Below are 18,001 nucleotides of genomic sequence, written 5' to 3' on the forward strand. Positions count from 1 at the left end.
TGCAGTCCATGGCAAGAAGAAGTGAACCAACTGTGGTCACAGTGCTGTGCTAAAGGAAAAATCCACCCTAAAAGGCTTGACTACACTGTTGATTGATAAGTTTGTGGCTTAATGCAGAAGGAGTCAACAAGAGAACTCAGTCTCTGCTACACTTGCACATGTTAGCTAAGCTCCAACATCACTGCTGCTGTATGATTTAAGATGTGGCAGGAAGTAGCAGGTTGTGTTTTAAAGCCATGCCTTTTGTTGACCCACAATCCTCTGCACAGCAAAAGAAAGTCACGTGACATAACCACATCGCTAGGATTAGTTTGTGTGACCGCTGTCAAAATACAACTACTGAGTCCTTTCTTTATGTTGGGAAAGAGGAAGCTGCGTGTGTGTGATCTGATGATGTATGCAGCCACAAAAACTGCATCTCTTTCTACCTCAGGCCACAGACTTATCAATCACCTTCAGTTTCCATAACTGGCCTATAGATGATAAATCAAAGCCCAGCTGGTTTATTCAGACGGCTTGATTTGTCAAACACGTTTAACAATGTTGTTAATCAAAAAGCAGCTTGTGCCACGCCATTTACTGCACACTAACACTGTTGGCAGGATCTACAAACAAATTCTGATTCCACATTTACCAGTCAAATGGACAAGGATGCTAATAAAGCCAGCAGAGTGCACAGCAGCCACAAGACATGTTGCAAAACAGGTCCTGTGGCTGCATTAAAGGTTCCACCCTTCAATTTACAAATGAGTCCACTTGCTGCATGGTGTGTATGATCATACAGCCACATTTTATTGACTCACACTCGGTTTGTGGGACACTGAGAAGTGTTAGAATAGTAATGGTGACAGAGCATTTAAGGGTGGATTTTACCCTGAATGTTTTGATGTTTTTTTTTTACTGTCAGGCTAAAAGCTACAGGATGATCTGTGGAAGTTGAATACTGGAGCACTTTGACAACAAGGGGGGAGAAGAGATGTAGCGAGAAAGGAGGAGGTGACTGTGGTGGAGGTGGGAAAGGTTTGTATCGCTCTGCCGTTTCCTGGCAGATGAAACAAACCCGTAATCTGTAGGAAACATCTTTCTCCTCTCTCTTCCCCACCAATAATGGACACAAAACAACATTTCTTTCAAAGACCAGACATTGTAACATTTGATTGTTGGTTTTTAATCTAAGAAAGAGTGACACACTTCAGTTTGTTCTTTGTACAGATTAGGGGTGTAGTGAATCGTCAGTGCACACTCAGGTTGCGCTGAATTCTGTGTTGAACGTGAATAGTGTTCAGTGTGCCTTTTACTTTTCGTATTTTCAGTCTAAATTAAGATTATTTTTTTTTGGGAATAGCACCATTATTTCTGGTTGGACCCTTTTATTGTTTATTTTATTCTGATTACTTCTTTCTTTTCTGTGTTTTCTTCCTGAAAGTAAGTAGAGCCAGGTTTTACAAAGGTACAAAACCAAAGTCCCTAAGAAGTTTCCCTGTACGACCCACCGTGTGGAGTTTTGGAGCTTCTTTGTCTGCTTCTCTACCGTGCTTTTGTTTTTTTTTTTCTTCTTGTTGGTCAATCAGTGTATGCCATTTAAAAGTATTATAGCAATATTTCTCTAGCTGAAGACTAAGTCATGAAGATTCTAGTGGATGTGTTTCCAAGTATCATAATTTCACCAACTGCTGATAAAACAAACAAACGGAAAAAAAAATCTATCAATAGAAATTTTATATTTACCTTCATTGATGTTGACCACACATAAGCTAACTTGCTGTTGAGATTAAAAAGGTTTATTGAACAGAATAACGTGTGTGTTTGTTTTGTGTTGATGAGTCGGTGTGTGTGTTTGTGTTTTTAAAACGTAGTTACCCAGCTGACACTTGAGTGTTTTCTCCTGCACACACCGCCGTCTTCTCCACATAATCCAATTGTCCTGTAACTTCACACTGCAGTCGTCTGATAGCGCCCCAGGGTTTCATGGTGGAGGCGTGGGTTAATGACCTGGAAAAATGAATCACACCAAGAGCTCCATATAAACTGTTGAGTCATAGCTGAAACCTGAAATCATTTCAACCAGAACTAAAGCACCCGAGGTGGACAATCCAGCAGCAGCTACTGCGCTGCTTCTGTTCCGCATATAAATATTTATCCGTCTCATGCTCCACTTCTGTGTTGCATATTTTCCATCACATCTACAATTATTCTTTCTATGAAATGTTTGAATTTTTTTTAAAAGAGGCTACAATCTTACCTAAAAACCTGCTCTGATTGGACGGGCACTGCAACAACAAAAAAGAAAAAACAACACGTGTAAAAACATTAAATAAACATCAAGCAAAATCAAGACTGACAGCAGCTGACAAAGGGAATGTTTACTGAAGCTTGCTGGGCTGATAAATAATCCAAAAGGTCTGCTGCTGCACCATAAAGCAGCTTTGGACTGAGAGTTAATGACAACTGAAGATGATGATGTCACTTCTTGGGTGACACATGTTCACAGATGTCGGGAGGGAATTTTAAAAGCATTTACTTGTACACAAAATCAGTCTACACCCATGAGTGCTGGATGAGTCATCTACGTGACTTTCCAGGAACGCTGTCGTTCCAGCTCACTGCTGTTTAGGTGACAAATAGTTCAAAACATATCGGACATATCGATATATTTAAATATCCTCCCAAGAATCTACAAACTGGTACTGACGGACGGCGTCTGAGCATAGGGACAAAAACTGCATAATAATAATGCAGTCATTATTATTATCATGGACGATTCATACTAAAAATTAACTAACCAAAAAAACCACCACGCATCAGACGACGTCTTCGTTCTCCCTCTGTGCTGCCGTGAGGCGCTACACTCAATTACAGGCCTCTTTTATACTCGGTGTTAACAGGCAGGAGGGGCTGAATAATTCATCAGCCCTGATAAGAACTAAAGGTTCTGAGCAGTGTCTGAGATCACCGCCCTGATATCGCATTCTAGTCTCCACTGTCAATATTTATCAAACAACCCAAACACTTTTTTTCCCTGTCCTGATCTGAGATGAAGTGCAGAACAAAAACATGCTGCAAGACAGTGGAGGGATCTCTGTGAGGGCAGAGGTTTGTCCCTCTTCTCTGGAAAAGGATCATGTAGGGAGAACACGTCAATCCAATCAGCCCACTCAGACAGGGAACAGCTAATCCCACTACTACCAGAGGTGAGGAAGGGGAGGAGGAGGAAGGGGTCAATCTGTTCATGGAAACCAGGGTCTCACTTCTTTTCCTGGGATCAGGCCATGTGTGCGGGGCACTGGCTGAGCCAAACCAATAAGTCTGAAACACAGGGTGGGTCACACTCATCGTACACCCCCCCCCCCCCCCCCCAATGCTGATCACATTTCTGTAGTCTTCAATGCAAAGTTAATGAGATACAGCAGCTTCAAATGATGTCCTGCAGAATAAATAATAAGTCTACTCGAACTCACTGATATATTTATTTATATGAAAGGTGTTAACCTTTTCAGCAGATTTCTATGCGTTCTCTCGCTAAATGCAGTTATTTATAGCGTCTATTCACTTGAATGCCGCCAAGACCTCCAGCATGCTGTCTGTCACAGACACTCTTAGGGGACGAGACAAAGAAAAGAAAGCTGATACAAGCACAGACAGCTGTTATCTTCTGCTTCTTCTTCTTCTCCCTCCCATTCCCAGCAAAATATCACAATATCAGAGGCCTATTCACTCATCAGGCCAAAGTATACTGTAATGACATCAATGGTTGTCATGACAACCGTAGGAGGGTGGATGACAACATCCTACTGCGTCTTTTTAGAGCACGAGATCACAGCACAGTTCAGGATTACAGCTGCACCAAAAAGAGGAAACAAAAAAGAAAATACTCAGACACAAAGCTGCACATTTTCCCCTCTTCATGCAACATCTTTAAAAAAAATCATTTAAAAACCTGCATCCATGCAGTACAGCATTACAGGTTTGTAGTCAGTGGGTCTGACGTAAATGCTCTCTGGTGTGCGTGTGTGTGTGCGTAGGAGGATTGCCAAAGATTTTCTTATGTTAAATTAGCTCTTTATTGAAGGTCACACTGCACACACACAGAGGCATATGTCCCCCATTTCCTCATCTCTGAGTACTGGCTGAACACATGCTGACCGGCAGATGGACAGAGTCAGAAAATCCCAGCACACACGACCCAGTAGTGCCTAAAAAATTCAGGTTCTACAGGCAGCCAAGAGTCTCTCTCTCTCTGACACACACACATAAGACACACACACTGCTCGAGTGGTTGTCACGATATTATCTGGAGAAAGTTTGCATAAGACACATCATTGAAAAGAAAAAGGAGAGGGGAGCTGAAGGTGACTTAAGGAAGCCAGAGCTCCTCCTTCTCCCTGACTGATGTTTGTCATTTGTCACCCTGAGAGCCTCTGACCTCACTCCGCCGTGCTGTGTGGGGGCTTTGCTTGACTCCTTTCATTATAAATGACACAGTCCTGGGAGGCAGCTGCATTGACGTCAGGGCTCTCAGCTCTGTCAAGGGCTCTAGCTGCTAAACCCCCCCCCCCCAAATAACAGGATCTAAATAGAAAGAAATAGGTTGCTGCTGTTTCATTACTGCCTCATGAACTCCAGTGGATTTAGGGTGCGGATTAGCCCTCGTCCTGAAGTAATCGTGTTTTAATGAAGATGTTCTGCAGGAGGAAAAAAAAAATCGCAATTCAAAGCTTGGCATGTTCCTCCTCCAGCTCTGCAGCTTCTTAAAAAAAACTCTTCCATCATCTGATACATGTGAGGAAGAGTGTGGTTCAAATCACATCCTGCTTTGTCCTTTGTGGGTCCTGAGTGTGTCACAAAATGTGCTGACACACAGCAACCTGTGCATTACACTGTATGTGCATACTGTGCTCAGGCAATGAAGTATAGAGTGAAAAGGGCTGGGTAGAGGATTGGGAGGGCACACAGCTCCAATCAGGGCTGATGGGAGATTTGAAAAGATTAAAAAAAGGAAGGTTGAGACTCTCATAAAGATCTATGCCATGTGATTTATAGCCCTGATCCTCTGTGCTGACTGCTCATTTGGAATTAACAAAAGACGACGGGGCGTCTCAGATCTGCTGGATAAAGCAAAAATTCAAGTGTTAAAGTTGCTCAACTTGTTTTCCATTCACTGACAGATTCTCAGCAGCTCGCCCAGCCCTTTATTTTGCAGCGCTCCCGGTGGTAGTCAGGTGTCAGCTGCAGGTCCTGCCCTGCTCCGCATGGTTCCCTGTGGCCAAAACAGCCCAGATGACCTGCGCTTTCATCTCCTGAGCAAGGCGGGGCTGAGCAAATATGAGAAGAGGAGCATGTGAAGTGAATCCCACACTTAAAGCAACACTATGGAGGGTTTGGAGGCATTCCTCCAAGGGGTCCCCCTGCAGCCCGATGACCGCTACCGTCCGCTACAACTGTGCTAACATATTTCTACACGCATATTTGTTAACTAGCAGCCAGAAACACCAGCAAGCTCCTTCAAAGCTGGAGCTGTGTGCTCCAACATGTCATCAGGACTATCATCAATTAACTAGCATGTTAGCTTCTAGCTAACAATCAACTTTACTTACCAATCCAACAGAAACGGCGCCAGATCATTTGGGTCATCCCTCTGCGTGTTTCTGCTCTCGCCAGCGACTAAAAGCCGGGCCGACATTAATCCTTGTTCGATCTCTTGCTTTATCACGCTCATCTTTTATTTTCGCCAGGACACCACCTTCTCATTCCAGTGATTGATTGTGTTCGCGCTCTACGTGGACGCCGTACCTCTAGGATGCGCGCATGCTCAGTAGTCTGTGGTTCTGGTGTGTATGTCCCGCGGTAACAGCTTCATCACTTTGCTCCCTCTGACTGCGTGTTCAGTATTGTTGCCACAAGCTCCAAATAAAAAGCTGACCGGATTTAAAGTATGGACTCCTCACTCTATCAACACGTTCTAATTGCTTCAGCCATGACTTTGAACTTCATTTGTGGATGTGACGTAGGCCGTGAAGTAGGGAAATTTTGTAGTCCTTTTTCCAGTACTGGTGAAGGTAAAACAGACACTCTGGAGCAAAGATGGAGGTGTCATTCAATCATTTGTGATGGATGTACCATCAGTTTGGAGGCTGAACAGGTTAGACAGACCTATATCTTCATCATTAGACCTCAGGCTTCTTTTCATGCATCATCGTGGAGCCTGAGGGGTGGCACCATGCTGTTCTGGGGAAGCTACCCCCCAGTTGGGCCTAGAAAGCTGGTTAAGACGGAGGAGAAAATTAATGCGGTAAAAAGACAGAATTCCTTCAGGACGTCCAGCTGCAGTCTGCAATGAACAGCGACTGAGTATTTCTCAACAAGATGCTCAGTGAGGAAGCCACAGAGGTACAGTAGTGGCCTCTAAACCATGTTATAACTGTGCAGACTCAAACTGAGGGCAATCTCCTGCTTTCATGTCCTATGCAGGTTTTTACAATGTTATGAGGTTGAAAAAAAAAAACATTTTCCATGGTTTAATTCAAGAGCTAATGTCCTGGACCAAAACAATCACTTAACCCTGCAGCAAATTGCCAATTTAAATAGATCTTCATGTACTAACAGCAAGTTCTAAAAGATGACAACACTGGTACATTTGTGTTACTTTATTCAGATCAAGATACAGTAGTAGAGCATCCCAATTGCTAAGAGAATTCAAAATAAAAATAAAAGCACTGTATTTGTGTTACAGGACAATCAAGGTTTATTTAAGAGAAGAGAATGAGAGGGAGGAGAGGGGAACAACAGGAGCCGTTCAGGGAAAGACAAAAGTTTCTTATTTAAACAGACGATACATTTATTCAACCCACCCACAACCACCCGCAGCTCCCACCCCATCATAAAATGTTATGCAGCCTTACGTACACATGCTCCACCTCACCCCAACCCACTTTCTTTGAAAGCATGCACTTGTTCTCCGCTTTGTGTAGAGATTCGTAAGCAAAGATCCACATGTTAACCGACCTTCTGCTTTCAAACCTCGTGTTTAGTGGAGGACTCTGCATGCATTCAAGGAAAACGGGTGGCTCAAGGGCACAAGAAGTGCCGTGTTTTTTTGTGTCGGCCCTAAAAGCTGTAGTCAATTTACTTTTAGCATCCCATTAACGTCAGACGAATAAAGTGTCTCTTACAGAAAAGAACACCGTCTCTTTACACAAAAGGTGAACAATGTTTATCCAGGCATACTAAAAGAAAACACCACTGCTCATCAAAGTCATTGGCACAAACATTAAGAGCAATGCTGAGAACATATTGCAGAACATTCACAACTGACTACTTCCCACCCTTGCACATTAACACATGCACCAAGGATTTGGAGGAGGGATAATTATGAGCAACACTTTACAACTGAGCTGGTCCCTATTACACTGGGCCGAGGTAATTAGTTTGTTTGACCAATTCAATTGGTGTTGCCGCAAAGAACAAGCAGTGCAGAAGAGCATGGTGGTCTTTTGAATGGAGTTGGGAACGTACACTATTTGAGATTGATAAGTACATCACTGAGTTCAGATTACATGCAGTAATGGACACCCCATTATTTCTTTGTCAGAGCTTTGTAGATTACAGCTTGTGAAGCATTTAGGAGACAACAACAGGTTTTATCTGGTAGAAACAAAACAAAAAGACAGCACACTAGCCCCGCACAGAACGTTCAATCACTTCTCTGGAGAGCCACATCTGTGTCTCTGGGAAAGAGAGCACTATCAAAAGGCTGATTCAGGAGGAAGCTCAGCAAAATAAACACTTGTTGCCAAATGTTTCCATCTAGCACTGGGAGCAGCACAGAGAGCTAGCACGGGCCTAGGTAGCTAACAAAGACGCGGCATTCGGCAACGACTGACTAAAATACGACAGTGGCCAAAGGTGTAAGAGGGAGGAATGTGAGACGGGGTTTTGATTAGCAATGCCTAGCAAATACAGTAGCACAGTCAGCATGCACCACTTATTTTAATTTCTTCACACTTTGCCAAACTCATTTACAGCAAAGAGGAAGGTTAACAATGAAGCCTGTGCTATGCCCAGACATAGACTACTGTCAAAGAGAGTAAAAAACAAAAAATACAGGAAAGAGAAAAAAGGATAAAACAATTGTTAACAGCTTTCTCTACACATTAACCAGTTGTTCCTGAACATCAATAAATATTCTGTAAAAGTGTTTGCCTTGTTGTTTTGGGTGGGTGTCACGTTTAGCCATGGTGGGGTGGTTATGCTAGGGCCAGAACTGTGGGGGGAAAAGAAACATTTATGAATATATCATCATTTCAATTCAAAGTTTGTGCAGAATGAGAGAACAGGAGCGAATGGCTTACCAGTAAGAGCCTCCTGGGCAAAGTACTTGACATCCATGTCTGAATCTGCTTTCAGCTGTTCAAGCACTGGCTTCACTTGTGTTTGAAGGGCACTGGAAGACAAAGACAGGATAAAAATTAAAACAAACATGGTCCACACTTTATAGGGGTGACAAATATCCATTGGTAGTGAGGACCTACTTGTTGTCAAGCACAGGGCCAATCTTCTGAAGGGACTTGGCCACATTGAAGCGTACATTGGCTACCTGGTCACTGGCCATCTTCACGACCACTGGTAGCATCTGCTTAGTGGTGATCTCCTGGCCACACACCTCTGACAAGGCCTGGGACAGAATGCAGGAAGTCAACAAGGATGAAAGCATTTACATGTAATGGGCCAACATTATTTTTAATGGAATCAATATTTAAACAAAGAACATAAGAGGATGTTGTAGGCTTACATTAATGCAGAATAGAGTGGTCATCCTGTGGAGGTAATTGGGGTCGTTGGCCATGCCCAGCACTTTGGGCACAATGGTGTTCTGGGCCCATTCTGCACCAAACTTCTCTACGAGCTTCATTAGGTTACAGGTGGCTGCCTCACGGATGGCGTACACTAGAAAAACAAGGAGTAATTTAGAATACATTTTATAGGTGTGTGGTTGACATGTTATGCGTTTGATGCAACAGGTGGCAGATTTTTAGAATTTCCCATTTCGATATCCTCATCCCTTGTGTTTCTGCTCTATGAAGTGTTCAGTGCATGATACACCAGCCCGGAGGGATGTTCACTCGATGCTTTCCAATGTTTTAAAAGGGAATCTACACAGGTGCAACAGGAGCAGCATGATAACAGGAGCTCCAGTGGGATCAGTGGGCCACCAATGTAATAAAACATGACATGACAGCTGGGCTGATTAAATTAGGAGCAAAGGTGTTCCTTTCATGTGTGAAAAATCTTACTAGAATAATCAGATATATATATATATATATATTACTGTGGAAAGACAAATGTTCAAATTTCATCGCTTAACTCTAGAAAACTATAGCATGTTAGGCAAGAAGCCACAATGATCAGAACATTTCTCTCTGTGAGGAAAGATTTTGGGCTGATTCGTGTAGTCTTGTCTGTCTTTGATGGTCTTACGTAAGGGTGGCACAGCCCTAACCCCAGCTATACACACAGAAACTCACACCAGCAGCATTCCAATGATGTAATCCAGCTGGTCCTTTGTCCTGAACAGGGAGCATGTGTCTCTAACTGGAAAACTCAATGTCAAGAGAACACTACATACTCAGTGCAAAAACTAGACACAATATTCTCGGTTATAAAATGCAGCATGCTTTGTTGTGTAGTCCGATGGGCACATAACTCCCTCTGCCTCTGACAGTTTAAACTGCTGTGTAGACAGAAGAGTGCAAACTTGCAAACAAGTGTCCCAGCTGAGTGTTTAAAGCCTGTTTACACAATAAAAAACCTAAAGCACAGACGACATGCTGTTCTGTAGTTGTAACTATGACTGAAAATCCATTTTTACATAAGAATTCTGACCTAAAACTGTGAACCCAACCTTTATTGTACAGCACATACTTTCTTCCCCTTTGACAGCTGAAGCAGCAAGTCTTCTTGTTTGCATGCAGAAAACAGCAGTGTGGAAGATTACCACATTCTGTCCTTCCTTTAGGTTGCAGTTTTTCCACTACCACCCTCCACACTTTAAAAATTTAATTCTTTTTATTCCCAGGCTGTGCATCTGTGTTAGTATATAGTATCAGTGGTTAGAGATGACTTGTCTGCTTCCTTGCCAAGATCAGGTAAACAAGAGCAGTGATAGAGAAATGAGATATAGGACACTGGTGCTTTAAGATATAGCGACAGAATTTGAAAGTCAAATACAACTGCTTGAATGTAAACCTGTTGAAGTGTGTAACAACTGAGCAGAGCTAAGGTTGAGTGTGGTTGTCACAGGCTGCTACAATGTGCAGAAAGGCAGAGCAAATTAAATGACCACTACTGGACAATAAAACATAAGATTCAGGGTTAATTTAATGATTCCTGAAAGGTGTGTTGTAAAAAACTCAAGCAAATCTGCCCAAGACTAAAATACCAGGATAATATTTGAGGTTAAATATATAAACCCATACTCGGAGGATAAAGACGATTTTTAAAAAAAAGCATCCCACAGACACGTTGGTTTGGGAATCCACTCTAACCAAATCATCCCGGTTATGACGGTGAACAGTATTTTTGTGTTTGAAGTGGGCAGGAATTTGTCACTGTCTCTCATGACTCCTTGGAAAACACACAAGAATTCCTTACCATGGTCAATTAGCCAGGCCATACAAAGGGTGTTGAGCTTCTCATCAAAGAATTCCACTCCCTGGGGAAATAAGGACACAGCATAATGAGAGCAGTTTCCTTGATGTCTTCAGTTAAAACCAGGCCCGATAGTATTTTTGTCTGCACACAGCTCACAATCTTTTTTTTTTTTTGAAAAAACAATAGGACGCCATTTAAACATATACTGTGTATCTGCCATCTTTCTTAGACTCCGACTCACCAGCTGTCCTGCCAACAAGGGCATGTACTCTATGATGGCGAGACGGACCCTCCACTTAGCATCCTCAGCCAGCTCCACAATGGCCGGCAGCAGTGACTGGGAGAGCTGACGGATGCCAATCACCTCATTCACACAGTCTAGGTTGGAGATGATGTTGAGACGCACCTCAGGGCACTTTGACACAAGGAAAGAGTCAAGGTTACAGCACTATGCTTTAATCACAACATCTCATAAAAACAGAAATAAACTAAGTTAACAAACCTTTGAGGCTTAATGATTAAAGCTTCATCTGATTCTTTGAGGTGAAATGTTCTTTTTAACCTGTTCTCTTCCGATTGTCATGGTGTGAAGATATAAATCAGAAGTAGAGCTACTAATGCTTGAGTCAGGGCTAATTTCCCTGCCATATACAGTATAGCTTCTAGCACCGTTTCCAATGTTAAGTGATTATTGGGCATTTCAGGCTCTCATGACACTTATTGGTACGCTTTTTAATAATATCTATAGTTAACTTGTGTAATGTTACTTTACTCATGTTTCCATCGCTCTGGTTTTTGAGACAGGTAGCAAATTAGCAGCCACAGTTGCAACCTGGTACTGGAACAACTCTTGACTTGAATGTTTCCCTATCCGAGAAATGTTTTCAGATCGATGCCTGAAATTAAAAATTTGCAAGTCAAAGCAGTCAGTTTTGACTGTAATCTAGTTAGACATTACTGGGCTTGTGTTTTACTGTGATGAAAATGGGCCATCTTTAAATAGGATTAAAGGAAAGCAGTTGAAGAACTTGAACTTGGATCACACACCTCCCAAAACATTAATCTACTTTTTGTGTCTAACCTGCCAAACACTTATCTGATCTCTATACTCAATCTGACATTGTGTGTTCATTCCAGAGGATATAAATGGGCTATCATTCTGGGTAAAACTGTTCAAGATGTCTTATCCTCACAGTAAATCATAACTGAAAATGCAAACAACTGCAGCACACTGTACTCCATTCCAAAGCTGTTTTATGTGCACCGCAGATAAGGAACCTTATTTAACCAGCAAATTCCCCATCCATTTTGTAAATGCAGTCAAATTGCATGTAGGGGAAACATATCTCAAATTGTGGCCGACTTCTCATTATACTTCCACCCAGAGACAGCTAATCAGTCTTCAAACTCCCTGGTCTCACTGTTGCCAATTGCATGAATCATCCTCCTACCCAGCCAGGTGGTGGCCAGGTACACCCGATAGACGTGGCCAAGTAGCTTTGCCGTCTCAGACATGCTGATCACAGAAGTTCAAAGACGCTGGTCAAACTCAGCCACTTCCCAAGAAGTTTTTTGATGTGCATGTCGCCAAACTAAGCACTGCCTCAAACATACAGAAGAGCATTGGAGCCCACATTTATAAATTCGTATTTTCTTTACCTCGTCCTTGAGTTGAGCCAGGAAGAGAGGCAGTAAGTGCTCTATTGTGTTTTCCTTGCCCAGGATGGTTGAAAGGCCCATTATGACTGAAGCCAGGGCTGACTTCACATGCTGGTTGGTGTCTGAAACAAGTTCCTGGTTAGGGACAGGACACACAGGAGGCAAAGAATTTAGTACAAACAATTAGTTCAGAAGTAAAATAAACAAAGAGTATGGCTCTGGGTCAAATTCTCAACACATTACTTGCAGGGAGGCCATAATTGAATTGTGTGTAAACACACAGTAAAGTGAACTTAATAATAGTGTATACAACAGTTGCTGCACTTAAATTATAGTTCACTGGTTACTATTATAATTGACCAAATAAATAACACACAGAAGCTTTCAATAAAATATTAATTAACTAAAGTAATGTTTAAAAAATGAGGTGAAAAATATTTTACCTCAGCAACAACATTCAAATATACTTTCTTCAGGCTTAACAATCCAAGCATGTCACTGACACATTAACAGAACCAATGGCATGTGCTAGGCTACATAATGCCTATATATTTGTAGTATTATCATAACCTTTGAGCAGTTTTTCAGTGTGTTTTTCTGTATTTTGGTAATTCAAATATAATTAGGACATTGTTTTGGAGCTTCTACACAGCTATCCGTTTACCCCCACAATTACTTAATTGAGATCAACTAGTTTGATAAGAATTTCAAACAAGCAACACTACAACTGAACTAACTGATGTGTTAAAAAAAGCAATAGTGCCACCTGCTGTTCAAAAAACACCCATGTCTCACAATGTCTCACAGCCCAGCAAACCACATAACCCTGAAAGCCACTTACTGCAAAGGTTATGTTAAGATGGCTAATTTGGGATTCTAAAGGTATGTTGTCCCTACTGACTGTCAGACCACTGGCACTAGCCTCTTAGCATACTTGAATGGGGCCATTAGAGCAGGCACACATCACAAAAGTGGAAACATTCTTGTAAGGCTAACTTGTACAGTTTGTAAACAGCTGATGGGAGTTTTTCCATAGTATAGAAAAAAAGGCGAATATGAATCAAGACAGACAGAACTGAGTCACCATACACCTTATCATGAGCGCATGTTTTCTTTTTATGTGCTCTATAAACATTTAATTTTACACCCGTAGGCAAGTCACACAGTGCTGCTGAACTTGTTTCTGTTATTGACCACTTCTGATATCTACAGATATCTACATCATCAACAGGAAGGCCAATAGTATAAAAATAAGATGTAGTATGTAAAACCAATGCTTAATTGAGGTCACAAAACCACATGTCTTCATAAATGCTTTGGGGACAATAAAAAGATAAGCCACTGTTTTGATGATCAACAACCGATTTAATCAAAGTCTGTCTCGTTCAACTGAGAAGAAAAAAATAACAGATTTTTTTTTACCTTGACACAGGGTAGAATGTGGGTCATGATGATTTGTTCACGATTATCCTCTGGGAGGTTCTCACAGAATTCTAAAAAAAAAAGAAAGAAAAAGAAATACACACCATTAAAAATTTAATGGAAGAGGCTCAATACGTTTAACCTAGAGGACCCCTACTTTCAACAAGTATCTCTTACCTTTGACTTTGTTTGCTGCAGCAGCACGAACCTCAGCTTCACAGTCCTTCAGAAGGTTCTGGAAGGCTGGGACTAGATCGTTCTTGGTGATCTCTGGTCCCACTGCTTTCTGGAGCTACAGAGGAAAATCAAAAAGTCTTTCAATAACATTTGTGTGTCTAATTAAAGTAGTATGGATTATTTAGGTACCAACAACATATTGGTAAAATGGATTCTAAGGGACGGAGCTACGTCTGGGAAATCTTCCTGAATGAGGTTAACACATCATTGAACTTGAATGTTGATATCACCAAGCTAAATGTATGCACTTACTGGAATTAACACATTGAGGAAAAAAATAGACATGTCTAGCAATATGGCTGTGTTGGCAGAACCAAGTGTCTGTAAGAAAAAGGACAAACTAAAGGAAACTCTAATTAGGTGTCTCCAACTGTCATAAAATTCACATAGACTTTCTGCTTACCTCAGAGAACTTGTCTGCTACCATGTAACGGACCCTCCAAGATTTATCTTCTGCAGCCTGGCGCAGAGTTGGCATCACCAGAGTCTCCAGGTCCTCCTGAGGCAGCAGAGTGGCAATGCTGACACAAGCCTCCACTGCAAGCAGCCGCACTGAGTCCTGATGGAGACAGGAAATTTTAGTGGTTGGTAATTTCTGGGTTTTATCGCTAAACACTCACAACAAACAATAAACTCCAAGAATGCAATAGCAGTTTATTTTAAGTAGAAATAGTCCAAACCTGCTCATCAGAGGCCAGAGCAGTGAAGAGGGAAATTATGTCACTTTTTACATAATCCAGCTCAAGGACTTTGGCAAACTCCCCCAGTTTGGAAGCTGCAGCACGACGCACCATTGGAGTGTCATCTGAGCACAAGGTGCGAAAATGCCTAGAGACACAATCAGCTTTAGTTCAGGACATATCAGCAACTTACAGCAGTTTTCCTCCATTAATAAGCTACTTACTGACGAATCTCTGCCTTGACAGTGCTGGAGACACGAGGATAACACACACTAAAAAGACCGCAGGCAGATGTACGAGAGGTGAACCAGTCACCACTGGCCAGCCGCTTCACCAAAGGCTCAAAATGTACTTCCAGGTCAACTGGAGAGTGCTCCTGAGAGATCTTCCGCAGGGATTCCACAGCTTTGTCTCTGACTACGGTCTCTTCCACAGTAGCCAGGCTTTCCAGAGGAGGCTGGTAACCAAAAATGATCAGAGTTATATTGCATATCACTGAGAATATGAACTTATGATTATAGCCACAGAAAATACATAACACAATCAGCACTTGTGCATCAACTCTTCCATGACTAAACTTACCAGGAGACAGTGGACATACTCCGGCCCTCCAACCAACATAGTGAAATTGCCAAGCTGCTCAGCCAAGGCCAAGAGCACTTCATCCTCATCATAGATAGTGTCTAAGGAATAACATAAACATTTGTAAAACCAGTGTGCAACTGTGTCAATAATTTGAAGATAAAACTATTGTATGTTAAAATAAAGTGTAAGGTTAAGGATTTAAAGAGTTGAGAAAAAAGACATTATCACCTGTTAGGAAAGGAAGGAGTTCAGTGCGAGTCCTCTCTACACCAAGGGCCAGAGCAATGGTGGACAGCTTCTTAATGCTGTTGAGACGTAACTAAACAATACAAACACATTTGAAGATGTTAGACAAAAATGTAAGCACATTTAATGGCCCAAGTCAACAAATATGCATCGTCCTGTTAAAACAGGTACAACTTGCGAGAGACGTAAGATTATTACAACATTGTCTAACGTTACGGCCCGCGTCTTCCTCCTATCTAGCTAGCTAAGATTGCAAACATTTAAAATGGCTATATATATAAAAATCTAAACCTACATCAAAGCTAAATATTACTTGACATAAAATATACATGCTAACAGCAGTCGTGTGTAACCACTGCGGCCCTGAACATTTTGCTATTGTGATTGCTAACTTTGACGTTGGTGAGTTAGCTAGCATATTGCTATATATACAAGGGATGCGTTACAGCTAGCTGCCAAACCAATGGCCGGCTGACTTGTCATTCAAACATTTTTATGTCATTAAGTATCTGTCGGCGTAAGCAACGATGATTTAGATATAACATTTCGAATTTAACACAACAAATCAGATTGGAATGACAGGGTGCGCCAGGCTGAAAATTCCTGAGAGGCCTTAGCCAGGATCGTTAGCTAGCATAATTGCTATTAGCTAGCAATGAGTCGACTAAATAAAAAGATGCGCAACGTGTTAAAATTTTACTCATCGATATAAAAAAGGAAGGTAATTCGAAGACAATATTACAACCTGAACGTCTTCATTTCGCAGTTCATCAATGAGAACGGCGATAGGGTAGAGAGAGTCGTCTCCATCAGCTCCTGCCATTTTGGATACTGTTGTAGTTACCGAATGGCGCTGCTGTGCTGCACTACGGGGTTTCTGCCAGAGAAGAGCGGCTGCAGGGCCCTCCCTCCTCCGCTGCTGCCTTCAAGTATCCTCCGAGAAAACAGCAATTCACCATTAAGTCCGTCTAAACAAAACAGAGCCTCAAAAATAACCCCTGAATTGTTAACAAACGAAAGTGCATTGTTACAATTGGTACTTCTTTTTATCACAATACGACTTTATTCTGATAATATTACGACTTGCAACTTGTGGTTGGTAAAAAAAAAAAACTAAACAAAAAAAACACAACATAAACTACAAACAAGGCAGGACCGATATAATGTTATGATGGCAAAATGTAATATTGTTTTAAAAAAAATGCATATATTAGTAGGCGTATACTACCGGTAGTGCTTTTACTTTGAAAATTTACAAACCGGATGTTTTGTCATTTGATGATCGTAGCTGGTTAAGATGGCGTCTCAACAGCAGCAACCCGGTGGGCCGATGGTTCAACCTGGATTACAACAGCCCACCTCAATACAACAACAACAACAGCAGCAACAACAACAAGACTTCGACCCTGTCCACAGATTTAAAATGCTCATTCCGCAGCTGAAGGAGAGTTTGCAAGTACGCATTGAGCTAGCGGACAGAGCACACAACAGAAACACAATCGATGAAGTTGGTTTTGCTATGTTCACAGTCTGAATATTGTAACCTCATAATTTCTGAAAACATGTCCGTTTATTTTTCACATTTAGAATGTAATGAAGATTGCCTCTCTGAATTTGGCCCATAACACGACCATAGACAACGGCATGTAAGTAAGCCTGGTTGTATTGCTGGTGTGATGCTGAACATGGATAGCTCTGTCCGTCAGCTCTTCGAGGTTTCAGCTTCTCTTCCTGCTTGTTTTGATTTTAGCAAAAGCAGCGACGCCGCCGTTCAGCGCTTTGACAAAAGCTTAGAAGAGTTTTATGGCCTTTGTGATCAACTGGAGCTGTGCTTGGTAATATTTAACCTCAAAAACACCCCCAGGGCAGTTGCCCATTCATTGTAGAGAGATCCAATCAATCTATCCATACTATATGTGCATAAGATAAACATGTGTTCTCTTGTAATTGCAGCGGTTGGCGTATGAGTGCCTCTCCCAGAGCATCGACAGCGCCAAACACTCACCCAACCTGGTTCCAACAGCCACCAAGCCTGACACAGTGCAAACAGAGTCCATGTCTTATGCGCAGTACCTCAGCATGATCAAGTCTCAGATCTCTTGTGCTAAAGACATCCACAATGCTTTGCTGGAATGCTCAAAGAAGATCGCAGGAAAGGGACAACCTCAGGGAATCATGTAGGACCTGGGATCACCTTCTCGGCTGTTTTTGGTGGACTTTTATATTTTGGGATTGTCCCATATTTAAATCTCAGTCTACGCTGGTGAAGATGCTGATTCTCCAAAATCTTGTATATTTAGTTTCAACTTGATTTTTTTTGTTTTTTGTCACCAGCCGTATATATTTTGCAAACATCTTTTGTGTGAGCAGCAGGTGGCAGCCAAGTCACAGTTGAGGGCTTTTTGTAGAATATTTGTATTAAAACCTTTCTACTGCTACTTAAGTTTTCTCATTGTTCATTTCACACAGAGTCAGCTGGTAACATCTTACATGAAGATTTAGAGGGGTAATTTAATACAAACGTA

General features: G+C 41.8%; 2 protein-coding genes across 2 annotated transcripts; one reads left to right on the forward strand and one right to left on the reverse strand.

Annotated features, from left to right (window-relative positions):
• Positions 1 to 6,718: 6,718 nt before the first annotated feature.
• ppp2r1bb (protein phosphatase 2, regulatory subunit A, beta b) lies at positions 6,719 to 16,379 on the reverse strand. The gene is made up of 15 exons (XM_028419609.1): positions 16,222 to 16,379; positions 15,459 to 15,549; positions 15,228 to 15,328; positions 14,870 to 15,102; positions 14,646 to 14,793; positions 14,369 to 14,524; positions 13,906 to 14,020; positions 13,729 to 13,799; positions 12,307 to 12,441; positions 10,889 to 11,062; positions 10,648 to 10,708; positions 8,789 to 8,943; positions 8,529 to 8,671; positions 8,349 to 8,440; positions 6,719 to 8,260 (listed from the first exon to the last, which is right to left on the reverse strand). Exons 1-15 carry the CDS (start codon positions 16,297 to 16,299, stop codon positions 8,244 to 8,246), a joined length of 1,770 nt encoding a protein of 589 aa, XP_028275410.1. The 5' UTR covers positions 16,300 to 16,379; the 3' UTR covers positions 6,719 to 8,243.
• A 376-nt stretch (positions 16,380 to 16,755) lies between these two features.
• On the forward strand, positions 16,756 to 17,915 carry med29 (mediator complex subunit 29). Its single transcript, XM_028420285.1, has 4 exons — positions 16,756 to 16,932; positions 17,064 to 17,122; positions 17,227 to 17,311; positions 17,430 to 17,915. The coding sequence occupies exons 1-4, from the start codon at positions 16,774 to 16,776 to the stop codon at positions 17,655 to 17,657; spliced, it is 531 nt and encodes a 176-aa protein (XP_028276086.1). The 5' UTR covers positions 16,756 to 16,773; the 3' UTR covers positions 17,658 to 17,915.
• The last annotated feature ends 86 nt before the right edge of the window (positions 17,916 to 18,001 follow it).

The sequence above is a fragment of the Parambassis ranga genome, chromosome 13 (genome assembly GCF_900634625.1).
Source record: "Parambassis ranga chromosome 13, fParRan2.1, whole genome shotgun sequence".
In the NCBI taxonomy this organism is placed as follows: Eukaryota; Metazoa; Chordata; class Actinopteri; family Ambassidae; genus Parambassis; species Parambassis ranga.